Consider the following 15,188-nt stretch of genomic DNA (forward strand, 5'->3'; position numbering starts at 1 on the left):
AGTAATCACCCAATAAGTAAAACCAATGGCTTTAATTTAAAGCGCATTAGGTTAACAGCAGGCTTTGTGCCAGCTGACAGGGCTGGCTCCGCAGATGCAGGGGTGGGTGCACAGGTTGCCCACAGTAGCAGCCCGGCTCCCAGCAGCCCTGCTCCCGGCACCCCTCCCCTCCAGGCCACCCCCCACAGCTCCACCCGGCTGGGTCACCTGCAGGAGCTCCCGCAGCAGCAGGCGCCTCCCTGGTCCCGCAGGGCCCTCCCAGCTGGCTGTGATGTGGCAGGGGGGCGGGGGTGAACCCAGGAGGCGCCTGGGGGTGGCGAGCGCAGCCCAGGCCCCCAGAGGCCCTGAGGACCCCTGAGGACCTGCACCAGGGAGCCCGGGAGCAGCGGCCCGGCTCTGGCTCCCGCTCCGGCTCAGCGAGCACTGCGCCGACCCTGACCCCAGGGCTCCCCCAGGACAGACCCCGCACGGACCCTGACCCCGGGGTTCCCCCAGGTCGGACCCCACGCTGACCCTGACCCCAAGGCTCCCCCAGGTCGGACCCCGCGCCGACCCTGACCCCGGGGCTCTCCCAGGACGGACCCCACTGGGCTCAGGCACAGGGCTGCTGGAAAGCTAACGGCAGCAGCCAGCAGGGCTTGGCCTCCCCTCCCTCCGCAGCCAGAAGGCCCTGTGGGGTCACACAGGGAGGCCCGGGGGGACAGGTGAGCCCGGGCCCAGCACCTGGCAGGCACCTGCAGTGCACCCAAGAGGGAGCAGAGGCTGCGTAGCAGGGTCGCCCAGAGAGGACTCTAACCGCTGCTCTGTGTGGGCTACATGAGCCACTGCCCCCTCCACCCGGGTCTGTGGGCGCACTGGGAGGACACCACACCCCTAACGTCACAATTTCCTTCCAGCTCCAAAGCGGGGTGATCCTGCAGTGTTCTGGAAGGTGAGGGAGACCGTCGCTGCCCAGGCTCTATTCAGATTCATGTAATTATTTGAGGCTGCAGGGCAGGGAAAGCTAGATTGTGAGGTGGGCTACAGCCCAGCCCTCATGGCCCCCACTCTCCCGGGTGTCCCCTCTTCCCTAAAGCATGACACTGCCTAACCCCACGACTTACTTTGGGAGCTCAAGTAAGTCACATGATCTGTCAACCTTGGGGACCCCTTCACCTGTCACAGTGATGGTCAAATGAGATGTTTGTAAAGTGCTTTCTCAAACGTTACTATTTGTGCTGAACAATGTCACTATTATTCTCCTATCAAGTCTTCATAAAGGAACATCGCTCCACTGATTTTAGAAATAACATTTACCATATACATCAGAAATTACTACACTGGGGGCACCTAGGTGACTCAGTTGAGTATCTGCCTTTGGCTCAGGGCATGATGCCGGGGTCCTGGTATCGAGTCCCGCATCGGGCTCCCTGCATGGAGCCTGTGTCTCCCTCTGCCTGTGTCTCTGCCTCTCTCTCTCTCTCTCTCTCATTCATGTATAAATAAATGAAATCTTAAAAAAAAAAAAAAAATTCTAAACCGTATTCTTCAGAATGCAAGTGTTTCCAGAGATGCTATAACATCTTTCTGGGTAGGGAGGGGAGTCAAGGCACCAGTTTCTTGCAAAATGCATTTTGGTAAACATATAAGAAAAATATCAAATATATGTATGCAGTTGTCTTTATCGATATGTAATCATCTCACCATTAGTCATTAGGGAAATGCACATCAAAACCACAGTGAGATGCCACTTCCCACCCATGAGATCGGCTCTGATCAGAAAGATGCCGACACGTGCTGGTGGGCGCGTGGAGAATCTGGAACCCTCATACACTGCTGGTGAGAATGCAGATTGGTGCAACCACTTTGGAAAACTGCATTTCCTCAAAGGTTAAGAGACCTGAACACATACATCCACACAAGAACTCATAAACAAATGTTCACAATAGCCAACAAGTAGAAACCACCCAAATGTCCATCAAATAATGAATAAATAAATGTGGCATGGCCAGGCAATGGAGTATTCTTCAACCATTAAAAAGGATGAAGTACTATCCATGCCAAGAAAAGGAAGCCAGGGGATCCCTGGGTGGCGCAGCAGTTTGGCGCCTGCCTTTGGCCCAGGGCCTGATCCTGGAGACCCGGGATCGAATCCCACATCGGACTCCCGGTGCATGGAGCCTGCTTCTCCCTCTGCCTATGTCTCTGCCTCTCTCTCTCTCTCTCTCTCTCTCTCTCTCTGTGACTATTCTTTTGAGGGTGATGAAAAATGTCCTGGAATTACTCAGGAAGCACGTGTTGGATCCTCACTCACAGAGGCGAGGCGGATTACCCACCCAGCTAGTGACTGGCCAACCGGAGTTGAGACTCAGACCTCTCACTCCCTCAGGACCAGCTCATGCCCAACCTACTGAGTTCTGCAGCAGGACAGGATGAATGGGAGTGTGACGCTCAGCGGGGTGGGTTCCTGGATGGCAGGGGCTGTGCCTGACCCATGTCGGCGTCCCTCATAGCTGTGACTCTGGGGTCCCACATACAGCAGGTGCTCGGTCACAACCAGGCTGGGCTCCTAAGGGGTGGGGCAGGGTTGGCCAGTCGTCTACCCCCAAACCTGCTCTCCTCTCCTTATTAACTGAACCCCTCTTTTTAACTGAGTCCTCTTCTCTTGATTCTTCCTCCATCGTGCTACCACAACACAGATGTGATGGCTAACGCTGTAGCAGCCAGCCTGGCCAATGAGGACAAAGGGCCAGTCCCTAGGGACAGAGAAGCAGAGAGCTGCAAGGAGCCTAGGACCCTGCTGACTTCGGGAAGCCCCCATGCCACCAGAAATGCCTACCTCTGAACTTTTAGATGAGAAATAAAGCTCAATCTTGCGTGAGCCACCAAAATTTGGGGGTTCCACGGCATATTCTATCAAACCTGATACAGCAAGGAAGGCTATGGAAAAGGCAGGTCGCCACGTAAGGCTGAGAAGTGTAGGATTCCTCTTGACAAACAGAACGAGGCAACAGATGGCCCAGGAGCAGAGCAAGCAAAACCCCATGGGAACAGACAGCTTTTCCGCAGCCTAGGGAGGAAAGGCTGAGCAAGGAAACTGAAGCCACGCACAGTAGGTCTAGGATTTGGAATAACCTGAGAGGATGGTTAGCCAGGAGTCGGGAAGCTCTGAGTGGAAGCAATGGCATAAAAGCAGCATTTTAACAAGATGAACGTACAGCCTTTCCATGCCAGCAGAACCAGGGGAGCCAGGACAGAGAGTTGTTCAGCCAAATATTTGCTGAACACCCACTATGTGCGGGCACTGTGCTCCCAGGGAGGGCCGCACGGAAAGGATGGCTGAGCTGGGTCGGAGAGATCCGCAAGAAAGCCCCAGGAGCTCCTGTATCCCTCAGGGCAGTGACCTCCCACCTCTGCCTCTATAGCTCCATACAAATTCGGATCCAAGGCCCCAGGCCCCACCTGGGGGATTCTGATCCACAGGCTGGGGCAGGGCCCAGGATGCTGATTTTTTTTTTTTTTTTTTTGGAGGGATGCTGATTTTTTAATAAGTGTACCCGCGTGATTCTGACGCAGTATGGAGGCTATGGATGGACCGAGTATACAGGCTAGCGGCTCCTAACCCGGCAGGTGGGACACAGCACGTTTGGAGGTTCACTAAATAAGCGAAGAAATAACAGACTTCCATCCTGTTAGGAGACAAACCAGTAGATTTTGAAAGAGTTTCAATAATAATCAAAACAAGATTTTTCTGGTTAAGTGATTTTTTAATATAATATTTAGTTAACCAAAATGTAATCTAAGGTCACTAATGATGTTCTATGATCTATGTCTGCAACCATTTCAGCTAAGAAGTATTTTTATTTCACTTGAAAATAGCCTTAGGAGAGACCTCTGGGTGTGAGCACAACTTCGGTGGGGCTCCCAGGGCTTCACTGCAGTCCTGCCTTCCTCGCCTCTCCCCCTCCTCTCCGTATCTGCCCCGCCTTGGGAGGGCGGGAGGCGGGACGGGAAGTGGGACAGGAGGGGAGGACAGGAGGCGGGAGGTGGGACGGGAGGGGAGAGGAGGACGGGAGGCGGGACGGGAGGGGAGGGCGAGAGGCGGGGCGGGAGGCGGGACGGGAGGCGGAACGGGAGGGGAGGGGAGGATGGGAGGAGAAGGGAGGGCGGGACGGGAGGTGGGATCGGAGGTGGGACGGGAGGCGGAACGGGAGGGGAGGGGAGGATGGGAGGAGAAGGGAGGGGAGGACGGGAGGCGGGACGGGAGGTGGGATCGGAGGTGGGACGGGAGGTGGGACGGGAGGTGGGACGGGAGGTGGGACGGGAGGCAGAACGGGAGGGGAGGGGAGGATGGGAGGAGAAGGGAGGGCGGGACGGGAGGTGGGATCGGAGGTGGGACGGGAGGCGGAACGGGAGGGGAGGGGAGGATGGGAGGAGAAGGGAGGGGAGGACGGGAGGCGGGACGGGAGGTGGGACGGGAGGTGGGATCGGAGGTGGGACGGGAGGTGGGACGGGAGGTGGGACGGGAGGTGGGACGGGAGGTGGGACGGGAGGCAGAACGGGAGGGGAGGGGAGGATGGGAGGAGAAGGGAGGGGAGGAAGGGAGGGGAGGACGGGAGGCGGGACGGGAGGTGAGACCGGAGGTGGGACGGGAGGCAGAACGGGAGGGGATGGGAGGAGGGGAGGGGAGGGGAGGGGAGAGGAAGTGAGGGGAGGGGAGGACGGGAGGGGAGGACGGGAGGAAGGAGGACGGGAGGAGGGAGGACAGGAGGCGGGAGGGGAGGGCGAGAGGCGGGGCGGGAGGTGGGACGAGAGGCGGGACGGGAGGCGGGGTGGGAGGGGAGGATGGGAGGAGAAGGGAGGGGAGGACGGGAGGTGGGACCGGAGGCGGGACGGGAGGCGGAACGGGAGGGGATGGGAGGAGGGGAGGGGAGGGGAGAGGAAGTGAGGGGAGGGGAGGACGGGAGGGGAGGACGGGAGGAAGGAGGACGGGAGGAGGGAGGACAGGAGGCGGGAGGGGAGGGCGAGAGGCGGGGCGGGAGGTGGGACGAGAGGCGGGACGGGAGGCGGGATGGGAGGGGAGGATGGGAGGAGAAGGGAGGGGAGGACGGGAGGTGGGACCGGAGGCGGGACGGGAGGCGGGGTGGGGGAGGAGGGGCGGGCCAGGCCCCGCCCGGCCGGCGTCCTCGCGCCCGCCGAGCCCCGAGCCCCGAGCCCCGCATGTCCGGGAGGAGCCCCGCCGGCTCCCTGGGCACAGAGGCGGGGTCCAGCGGCCCCGCAGGCCCCGTGTCGCCGGCACCGCGCGGCCCCAAGGCCTAGTCTCGGTGCGAGCCGGGAGCTCAGCGCGGGGCCCGCGGCCCGACGGAGGCCAGAGCCCGAGGTGCGGCCCCGACGAGGAGCGAGGCCGGGGCCGGCCCTGCCGGTCTCCGCGGGCGGCGGCGCCTCCTAACGGGGCCGCGATCTGGGGCGTGGGGGGAGGCGGCGCTCCGGCGGCTCGGGCCGGGGGGTGGGCACCACGCGACTCCCGCTCAGGCGACCTCGGCAAGACCCCGTGCGGCCGACCCCGCGGGGCGACCGGCTGCGACCTCACAAGTCCGAGACCGAGGAGCCAGAGCTGCAGGCGCACAGGCCGCGCCCCCGCCCCGCGCCCCCGCCCCGCGCCCCCGCCCCGCGCCGGCCGAGCGGCCCCGGTCCGGGTCGCGGCAGAGCGCGGTGACGTAGGGGCGCACCGACGCAGGGGGGCACCGCCCGCCGCCCGCCCGGCCGAGCGCGGTGACGTAGAGGGGCGCCGTCGGCCGCCCGCCGCCCGCCGCCCGCCCCGCCGAGCGCGGTGACGTAGGGCCACAGGACGTAGGGGGGCGCCGCCCGCCGCCCGCCCCGCCGAGCGCGGTGACGCAGGCGCGCCGTCGCCCAGCCCCGCTCACCTTGCACTTGAAGCCGGCGGCGGGCGGCAGCAGCTCCCGCAGCAGGGCCTTGGCCACCTCGCGGCTGGCCTCCTCGCTCACGAAGTGCAGGTTGAGCACCTCGTGCGGCTCGAACTTGGCGAGACGCAGCAGCGAGCGCAGCGCCACGCGGGCCTTGGCCTGCAGCGCCGCGCTGTGCTCCGCCTTGGTGAACATCATGAGCAGGTGGTAGTCCACCGGCCCGGGCCCGCCGCCCTCCAGGCCCTTGGCCTTGGCGCCCGCGGCCGGCGCCGCCGAGCCCCGCACCACCTCCGGCGCGGGCGGCGAGGGCGCCGCGGGGGCCCCGGCGCGGGCCTCCTTCAGCCTCTTGGTGGCGCTGGAGAAGGTCTCGCGGCCCGAGCCCAGGTAGTAGAAGGCGCAGACGGCCAGCGCCGCGGCCAGCAGCAGCGCGCAGTAGTGGGAGCGCACGGCGGCCAGGCGCGCCATGGCCCGCGCGCAGGAGGGCCCGCCTCGCCGACCCATGCGCCCCGGGGCCCGCGGACCGGGCGGCGGCGGCGGCGGCGGCGGCGGCGGCGACCAGCACCCCGCAGCCGCTCAGGAGCCCGGGCGGCGGGAGGCGGCCATGGCGGGGGCGGGACCGCGCTGGCCGCAGCCAATCCGCGGGCGCTGCTGCCCGAGGGGGCGGGGCCGCGCGGCCGCCGCTGGGTCCTAGACGCGGCGGGGTTCGGGCCGCGGGGGCGGGGCCGGGGTGTGCGGCCGCCGGCCGTCCCGGATACCCGGCTCCAGGCGCCGAGCCCCGAGCGTGCAGACGCGCCGCGGCGCCGGCCCTCCGGGAGCAGGAGCCCTGAGCTGCACGCGCGAGGGGCGCAGTCGGGCTCCGACCCCCTCGCCCCCAAACGTCAGGAGGCTGCAGGTCCTCTGTCCGCCGACCCGCTGGCGCTGGGGATCCACCGAGCGAACCCCCGGCTCCTTCGCCGTCCGGGGGGCGCCGCGGGAGGGGGCGGGGTCCACCGGGGGCGGGGCCCGCGGGAGGGGGCGGGGTCTCCCCTCCCTGGGAGCGGGCCTACGTCCTGAATGGGCGTGGCCCGCGGGAGGGAGCGGGGCCTGCCGGTCCTGGATCGGCGTGGCCCGGGGGGGCCCACCGAGGGGGCGGGGTCTGCCGTCCGTGTGGGCGTGGCCCGCGCGGGGGGCGGGGCCTGCCGGTCCTGGATCGGCGTGGCCGGGGGGGGGTCCACCGAGTGGGCGGGGCCTGCCGTCCAGGTGGGCGTGGTCCGCGGGAGGGGGCGGGGCCTGCCGGTCCTGGATCGGGGGGGCCCACCGAGGGGGCGGGGTCTGCCGTCCATGTGGGCGTGGCCCGCGCGGGGGGCGGGGCCTGCCGGTCCTGGATAGGCGTGGCCGGGGGGGGTCCACCGAGGGGGCGGGGCCTGCCGTCCAGGTGGGCGTGGCCCGCGGGAGGGGGGCGGGGCCTGCCGGTCCTGGATAGGCGTGGCCGGGGGGGGGTCCACCGAGGGGGCGGGGCCTGCCGTCCAGGTGGGCGTGGCCCGCGGGAGGGGGCGGGGCCTGCCGGTCCTGGATAGGCGTGGCCCGGGGTGGGGCCCACCGAGGGGGCGGGGCCTGCCGTCCTGGTGGGCGTGGTCCGCGGGAGGGGGCGGGGCCTCGGCCTCCGGAGCCCCGAGCCTCGGGCCGCGCGGGGCGGTTCTGGTTCTGGGCTGCCGGGGAGGCGCGCCGGGGACCCGCCCGCGGCCCGGAGCCCCTGCGGCGCCGACGACGCGCGAGTCCTCACCCGCGGCCCGAGGACCGAGCGGGACGCCTGCGGCTGGAGGCTCCTGCGCGTGGCTCGAACCCGCCGCTTTCGGAGGAGACGCGGTGGGCGCCGGGGCCGCCTGACCCTCCCGCGGGCCGGCCGCGCCGGGGACCCCAGGTCCGCAGAGGCCCGGCGCGCGAGGCGGCGAGCAGGGCTCCCGGGGGGCCGCAGCCGCGGTGACGCCCCCGGGCCCCTCCCCGCTCGCTCCGGTCCTGAACGTGCCCCCAGACGCGGCGTCGTGGTGCCCAGAGGAGCCGCGGAGCGCCGGGCCCGCGCCCCCGAGAGCGCCCAACAGCGGGTCTTCGGCGGTCACGGCGGGAAGCGCGGCCCCAGGCCCGGCCCCGCCCCCCCCGCCCCCCCGCAAGCCCTGACCCAGGCCGCTGCCTTGAGCGGCCCCCAACACCCAGCACCACCCGGGGTCCGGAGAAGGCGCTGCCCGACGGCCCGTGAGGCCGCCCGTGACCCAGGCAGCCCCGTCTCTGTCGCACGAAGGCAGGACTCCAGGAAATAGCAAGTACCTCTCCCTTTCTCTTTTTTTTTTTTTGCCATAACATCTTGGATACCTGACCCGTTGAATGAACCTCAAAAATATACCCGCCCCTGACCAATCAGCGTTTCTACTTCTAGGAATTCATCCTGGGGATACAATATTTACATCTACTTATATATTCACATATTTAAATGTTGATATTAAATGTATTTAGCCAGAAGGATAAAGCAGAACTAGATTTAGGTCGGCAAGAGACTAGAATCAACAGTCGTCAATAAAGTGGTTAAACAAAAATAATGATGCTGTCATTACAAGGGATGTGTTCACCAGCTGCAAGTGGAGACATTTCAAAATAAACGGAGGAATAACTTGCAGGTTTAGAGACTCGAGATACTGATTAGCCAACTGCAATGAATGGAACCTCTATGAATTCTAATTTGAAGAATCTGTTTTTTAATTTTTATTTATTTTTTTGAAAGATTTATTTATGATAGAGAGAGAGAGGCAGAGACACAGGAGGAGGGAGAAGCAGGCTCCACGCCAGGAGCCCGACGTGGGACTCGATCCCGGGACCCCAGGATTACGCCCTGGGCCAAAGGCAGGTGCCCAACCGCTGAGCCACCCAGGGATCCCCAAGAATCTGTTTTTTAAAAGCACATTGATGACAGCCCGGGTGGCTCAGTGGTTTAGCACCACCTTCAGCCCAGGGCGTGATCCTGGAGACCCAGGATCAAGTCCCACATCAGGCTCTCTGCGTGGAGCCTGCTTCTCCCTCTGCCTGTGTCTCTGCCCCGCTCTCTCTCTCTCTGTCTCTCGTGAATGAATAAATAAAATCTTAATAAATAAATAAATAAAAGCACATTGGTACAATTGGGACAGTTTGAATAGACTGCGGTAGTTTTACAGTTCAAGGAAATACAATGTTGTGATTGGCTTTTTTCTTTTAGACATACATACTGATTTGTTAGTGAAATGTCTGAGATTTGATTCAAAGTAAAATCTGGGTAAGAGAAAAAAATGGGTGGGTAAGAGAAAAAATGGTGTTTTATTGATAAAACAATGTTAGCCATGAGCCATTAGCTATTGAAATTATTCTATTTTGTATATGTTTGAAATTTTCCATAATGAAAACTTTTTAAGATCCTCCCCCAAAGTGATGTACAACACTTGACTTAGAAATCTGTTCCCCCACCAAAAAAAGAAATCTGTTCCCCATGTGAGTGAAAGCAGCAGATAACAGTATGATCCCATTGTAGATCAACTTAAATACACACACCCAAAGTTCTAGAAAGATATATACCAAGAAAGTAAGTTTCCCCCTCAAAACTATTCAACAGAACTTCCTGCACTGATGGATGGCCATGTTCTACAATCTGTCCTGTTCAAGATGGCAGTCACTAGGCACATGGCTGAGTGCATAAAATGCAGCGGTGGAATTCAACTCTTAATTTTGTCTGACTTTAATTAATTTCAATAGGCACATGTGGCTAGTAGAGGCCATACTGGGAGCTCTGGCAGATGACGGAATGATGATCCTCTTTTTTACTTCTTGTTAAACATTTTTCTACAATGAAAGAGCATTGTTTTGCAATAGGGAGAAGTAGGTTATTTTCATTTAAAAAGATCACTATTGGTGTGGGTTCTCTTCTTCACAGAACTATTCTGAAAATGAAGTGAAGAGGAATAAAGCAAGTCACACAGAAAAGTTTTATGCGTCTGCTTTTAATTAACTTAAAAGGAAAAAGCAGATGATTCACTTCCAGGTCTGTTCTTTCAATCCTCCATTCCTTCTATCTCAATTCATAGAAAAACATGTTTTTGTTTGTTTACTAAAAGGATTGAGTGTGAATGTGCTGCCTAGATGGGGAACTTCAAAAGATGCCAATAATAATGGAAAATAATCAGACCTAGCCCCCACTTCCAGGGGGAAAAAAAAAAAAAAGCCTTTGTCATTTTTAGCTATTTTTTTTTTAAAGATTTTATTTACTTATTCATGATAGTCACACACACAGAGAGAGAGAGAGAGAGGCAGAGCAAGAAGCAGGCTCCATGCACCGGGAGCCCGACGTGGGACTCAATCCCGGGTCTCCAGGATCGCGCCCTGGGCCAAAGGCAGGCGCCAAACCGCTGCGCCACCCAGGGATCCCTCATTTTTAGCTATTGAATGCATATAGCTATGTGCTCATAGAGAAATTCTTTAAAAGATCAAAATGGATTTCCTGATTGAAGTACCAGCAAATGCGATCAACTAGGTCAATGTGACAGAGCTGGAAAGGAACAGAAGACCTTAAACAGGACAGTTCCTAACAGATATGTCTGCAGTTGTGGTTCACAATAAAGTGCAAGTCTGAGCATAAAAAAACTATGCCAGAGGTGAGATTTTTATTGACTTATTACCATAATTTTTCAGCATACAAAGTATTTTAATCCAGTATAATATTTACAATTCTTACATAATGTACATTTTAGAATGACTATAAAGATAATGAACTTTTTGCTCCATTTACAATGACAAGCTGCAGTAAAACTACATTCATGAATTAGATACAAATCCTCTACATACTAATAAAAAGTAAATGGAGTGTTGGTTATACATTCTTTAAAATGTCTTTTCACAGGTAGCAAGAAATATTACATGTAATAAGTCTTTATGACTGGAATGATCCAGAAATACCACAAAGCACAAGTAAACACATATAGAAAAGTAGCTCATCATTTTCAAAAGTTAACCTTTAGCCTTTGTGTAAAATAAATGGTGCCAGCAATCTTTATAATGTAGCAAGCTTTCCCTGTTTAACTCTCAAGGCAAGGGGCTGTTGAGGAAAAATAAGAAAATCTAAAACCTAAGACAGAGAAAAGACCAATGCAGAGAAAAGTTTATATTTAAATCAAGCCTTATTTCACTCCCCTTATTATTTCATTTTAAGTGGATAAATGTATGTAATTGGGAAAGGAGGGCCACAAAACCATGTTTACAGACTGACGGATTCAGCTAAACTGAATCCAAGCCCCTTTTAGTTACCTTTCATTTGGAAGCATCAAGAATTTGATGAATATATGGTGAGTTAAAATTACCATGTTTTGCTTTCATTAATGTTAGTACAAAAATGTAATATTTCCTACAATTTAACGTCTTCAAATCCTAATCTATTCCTTCAAGGTAATTTTATATCCAGGTTCTCCAGAACATTTGGAGTCTTTGTTATGAAAACACAAGGAAAGCTGGCGGTCATTATCAGATTTTGCTACTTTATAATAATTTCAAAACATTTCATGATACAAGTAAAGTGCCTCTGACTAGTAGTCAGTCAGACAGGGGTTCTGCTGTCGGCTATGCCACAACCAGCAAATCAATGACTCCCCTCTGTAAAACAAGAGGAGCAGCCCAGGATCAAACAAGAGAAATGCTGGCATTCTTAGATTAACATCTCAAGTCCTACTGTCAGAATCAGGTGAGATAATGTCCAAGTACACTGTGCGCAGAACAGTACACAAAAGAATGTTGTTATAGTGTCACCATGCTTCATCCACTCATTTTGTTTGTGAGGAGCTCTGAATTCAAAAAGCGTAATAACTACTAGTCAGTGCTCTTTCCACTATATCATGAAGGTGGAAGTCATTCTGGACATCATAATTCTATAAAAATACATCATTTTTTTCCTGCTCCCATCCATGATCAAAAGTGCTATCAAACAGAAAAATTAGTATGACAATATAAGAGTGCTATGGGAATGTCTTACTATTTAAAATGAGTAGTCAATTTAATCTTAAATACAATTTGGTTTGTTGTCACCACACTTTACAAGTATAAAATTATATTTTTAAAATATTGCTTAACACATCACAAACTTAAGTAGTCCAGACTGTAAAGGTATATATATATATATATATATATATATATATATATATATATTTTTTTTTTTTTTTTTTTTTTTTTTTTTTTTTTTTTTCAAAATGCACTCATGAAGAACCAAGGTACATATTCCAAATTAAATTGTATGTTTTGGAAAGTAAACATCAAAGTTCATTAAAATCTACAGTGAAGACCAGTAAAAATTAGGCAAACATTATAATGTACTGAATCCCTGGAAATTTCTGAATTTCTAAGGATTATGCCAAAGATAATTTTTAAAAGCCTTAGAAATCTTAAACATAAAAGTGTTACAAGGAAACACTGCAAATAACTACTCCATTACCTTTAGCCTAGTTCTAGCATGGGACTTCATTTTATGGGCTCTTCATAGCACTGCTATTCTTATTTTGATGTTAATCTAGCTTTTAAATTAATGTGCTAGTGACAACAGGCTAATAGAACAATGATAAGGAATCAGAAACCAATAGAAACAGATCAGTTAGGGAAAGAAAACAAAGGGCAATCACATTGACTTATGAAGCCCAAAAGCAGGATTAACATTGTTTATACTATAATGTCTCATAATGCATTGCGAATAGTTCACAGCATAATAAAAACCCAGGTTTGTTACATACTGTATAAAAGCTATTAGTTGACACAGCTAGATTCACCTTGGTAAGAGCCAATCTACTTTGTAACTACTTATAACTATTAATTTACTTTAAAGCCTTGCTTATATGTTCTGCATCATTTCTGCCAAATTTCATCCAAACTGGGTCTTGGCATATTCAAGAAGTCAAGCCACAGGAATGTATTTTTGTACTGCCAGGCTCCCTGTACTGTTAACGATTTAGTTTCTCTGAGGATATTTAGAATCATGATCATCTTCAAATATATCTCTAACCACTAAATTTAAGTAGACACTAATTACTAGCATATTAATAAAACTCATGACTCAAGCCAGAGGAGGTAAGTGTGTCATAAACAATCAATCGCCTTCACAGTCAGAGACCCCAGAGGCGATCTGAAGCACCAACCGCTGGATCCCAAAGCAAAACTGTTCAGGTTTCCTCAAAGGTTAGAAGCTTTAGAAGTGAAGCCCTAGGATTAACAGGAATAGGCACTACAAAGGAACAGGCACTCTTTCTTTCTGTTCATGTTTAACATATTTCCTTATCCTTGAATTTTTTGGACAACTTTAGAGTACACTCTGATAAAAAATGTTACAGACTAAACTTCTGCAAAGCCAGATGATCTGTGACTCTAAGGTGAAACAAGGAAGATTTAAGTTTCCCCTTACTGTTGCAATTAAAATACAAGTTTTGGAAATTAACATTTTCTTAGAAATAGTTCATAAATATATCTGATGCTTATCTAATATACAATGATTATTACAAAATAAGCATCATATGCGCACAATTTGGCCAAATATGGAAACTTCTCTGTGACATGAATTTACTTCAGTCTAATTCCTGTTTAGACAAATCCTGATTTGACATTCTATCAACTTATAAAACTCTAGCTACTAGAGGCATGGATGTTAGAAAATTTGTTTATCTACCCAATTAAATATAATTTTTCTACTTATTTGGTAACCCAAATTTTTAAAATTTATTTAGAAACTGAGTATCAGTAATACCACTTACATGTAACTTGTAAAAGAAGATTAAACTTAATTGCTGACAGTATTAGAAACAATAAGGCAAATTACTTATTTTGTACTCCTGACAAGATATATCAAAGATGGAATCAGACAAATTTATAGTGTTTATATGTAAATGAGTAGATCCATGTTTTGGAATTCCAAGATCAGTGTTTCATGTAACCACCCAATTTAAAGTAATGTACACTGTGTACAGATGTACACAGGATAAATGTTGAAAAAGTTAAAAAGCAACTTATCATTATGTATTTTAATATAAACTAAGAAAAAGTGGGCTTTTTTTCTTTTACTCAGTTCAACAGCAAAACTCTATCTTGAAAAGGAGAAACTTCAAATATAAAAATGCTCTACATTATTTTATAAATAAACTTTTCCTTTGAAAGTTACAATCTGATGAAAGCATAATTTTGCAACATTCAAGTAACCTCTGAACCTCCAATAAAACCTCATAGTTTTATTACATCAATAAATTTGTCAAGGTTTTAGGAAACCAACCCAGCTACAACTTCTATAAGTAAGGATTTTGGTTTTAAAAAAAAAAAAATTAAGGGCTTCTTTTTGCTTCATAAAATGAAATAAATCTAAAAGACTGAGTTATGTCTATTTGTACAGCCATTACACATACGTTAAAGTACATGACAATAACCAGACATCTAAAGAGTATCGCTACATTTATGAGCAAATGAGGCAAACTTACTCTCTAGCTATGGTAATTAAATTACATATTTTGTGTATGATATCTAGGACACCAGAAAACAAAACAAAAGATTGAACCACCAAAAATCATCAGGGAAGCTAAAGAAAAAACATATTCTTCAGACAGGCAGGACTGTTGGCTCCCACTTTGAAGCAGATATGTTTGGCTGAATGATCCTGGGCGTGATGCATAGAGAAAAAAAAAAAAATCAATGCTACCACTCACTGGCAAAAACCAGAGATTTTGTCCAAACTCTTAGCATCTTATAACCTAGAGATGGCCTAAGTCTAGATTTGACTTTATCTATAAAAAATAGCCCTTTAAACAGGCTTTTTTTGTTGTTTTTTTAATAACAGAGGTCTTAAAGTAAGTTCGTCTCCCAACTACTAGAACTCTAGGTTTTAATTTATAAAAATATCAGTGAATGGGTACCTTTTTTCCAAGCCATTCAATATCTACTAAAATTAAGTAGTATTAAAGCAGTAAAAATTTGTGAGATTTCAGATGTACACTTTAGGGGATCATTCAAATTAATATTTTCCCCTTCTGAAAAAAACTCAGAATTTCTGTGAATCTTGCTGGAAACGATTCAGTTTCTCTGGATTATTGGATGCCATTTGGGAAAAATCACGAAAAATATCCTGGTAGGTTTCATCACCTGCAGGAAAGTAAAATAAAGACACTTTTATAATGCATTCCATGAAAGTATTAATAAACAACATTCATTTTTTATGGCTAGTAACTATATTATAATTAATCATATTCAAGTTTTGCTCAGATGAGCATTTTTGGAAGAAAA

The 15,188-nt window shown here is 52.0% G+C and overlaps 2 protein-coding genes across 13 annotated transcripts in view; both read right to left on the reverse strand.

Annotated features, from left to right (window-relative positions):
- XXYLT1 (xyloside xylosyltransferase 1) overlaps nt 1-6,419 on the reverse strand; it is a 233,364-nt gene extending 226,945 nt beyond the window's left edge. For all 5 annotated transcript variants that reach the window (XM_077884070.1, XM_077884071.1, XM_077884069.1 and 2 more), the window contains exon 1: nt 5,904-6,419. In XM_077884070.1, the coding sequence (XP_077740196.1) occupies nt 5,904-6,404 (501 nt within the window). In that variant the 5' untranslated portion in view covers nt 6,405-6,419. The remainder of the gene's footprint in view (nt 1-5,903) is intronic.
- A 4,117-nt stretch (nt 6,420-10,536) lies between these two features.
- Nucleotides 10,537-15,188, reverse strand: part of ACAP2 (ArfGAP with coiled-coil, ankyrin repeat and PH domains 2) — a 130,730-nt gene continuing 126,078 nt past the window's right edge. For all 8 annotated transcript variants that reach the window (XR_013372262.1, XR_013372261.1, XM_077883874.1 and 5 more), the window contains one exon: nt 10,537-15,047. Coding sequence is in view for 6 of the 8 variants with exons in the window: in XM_077883874.1 (XP_077740000.1) it covers nt 14,947-15,047 (101 nt within the window). In the remaining 2 variants the exon portion in view is untranslated. The remainder of the gene's footprint in view (nt 15,048-15,188) is intronic.

The sequence above is a fragment of the Canis aureus genome, chromosome 35 (assembly GCF_053574225.1).
Source record: "Canis aureus isolate CA01 chromosome 35, VMU_Caureus_v.1.0, whole genome shotgun sequence".
In the NCBI taxonomy this organism is placed as follows: Eukaryota; Metazoa; Chordata; class Mammalia; order Carnivora; family Canidae; genus Canis; species Canis aureus.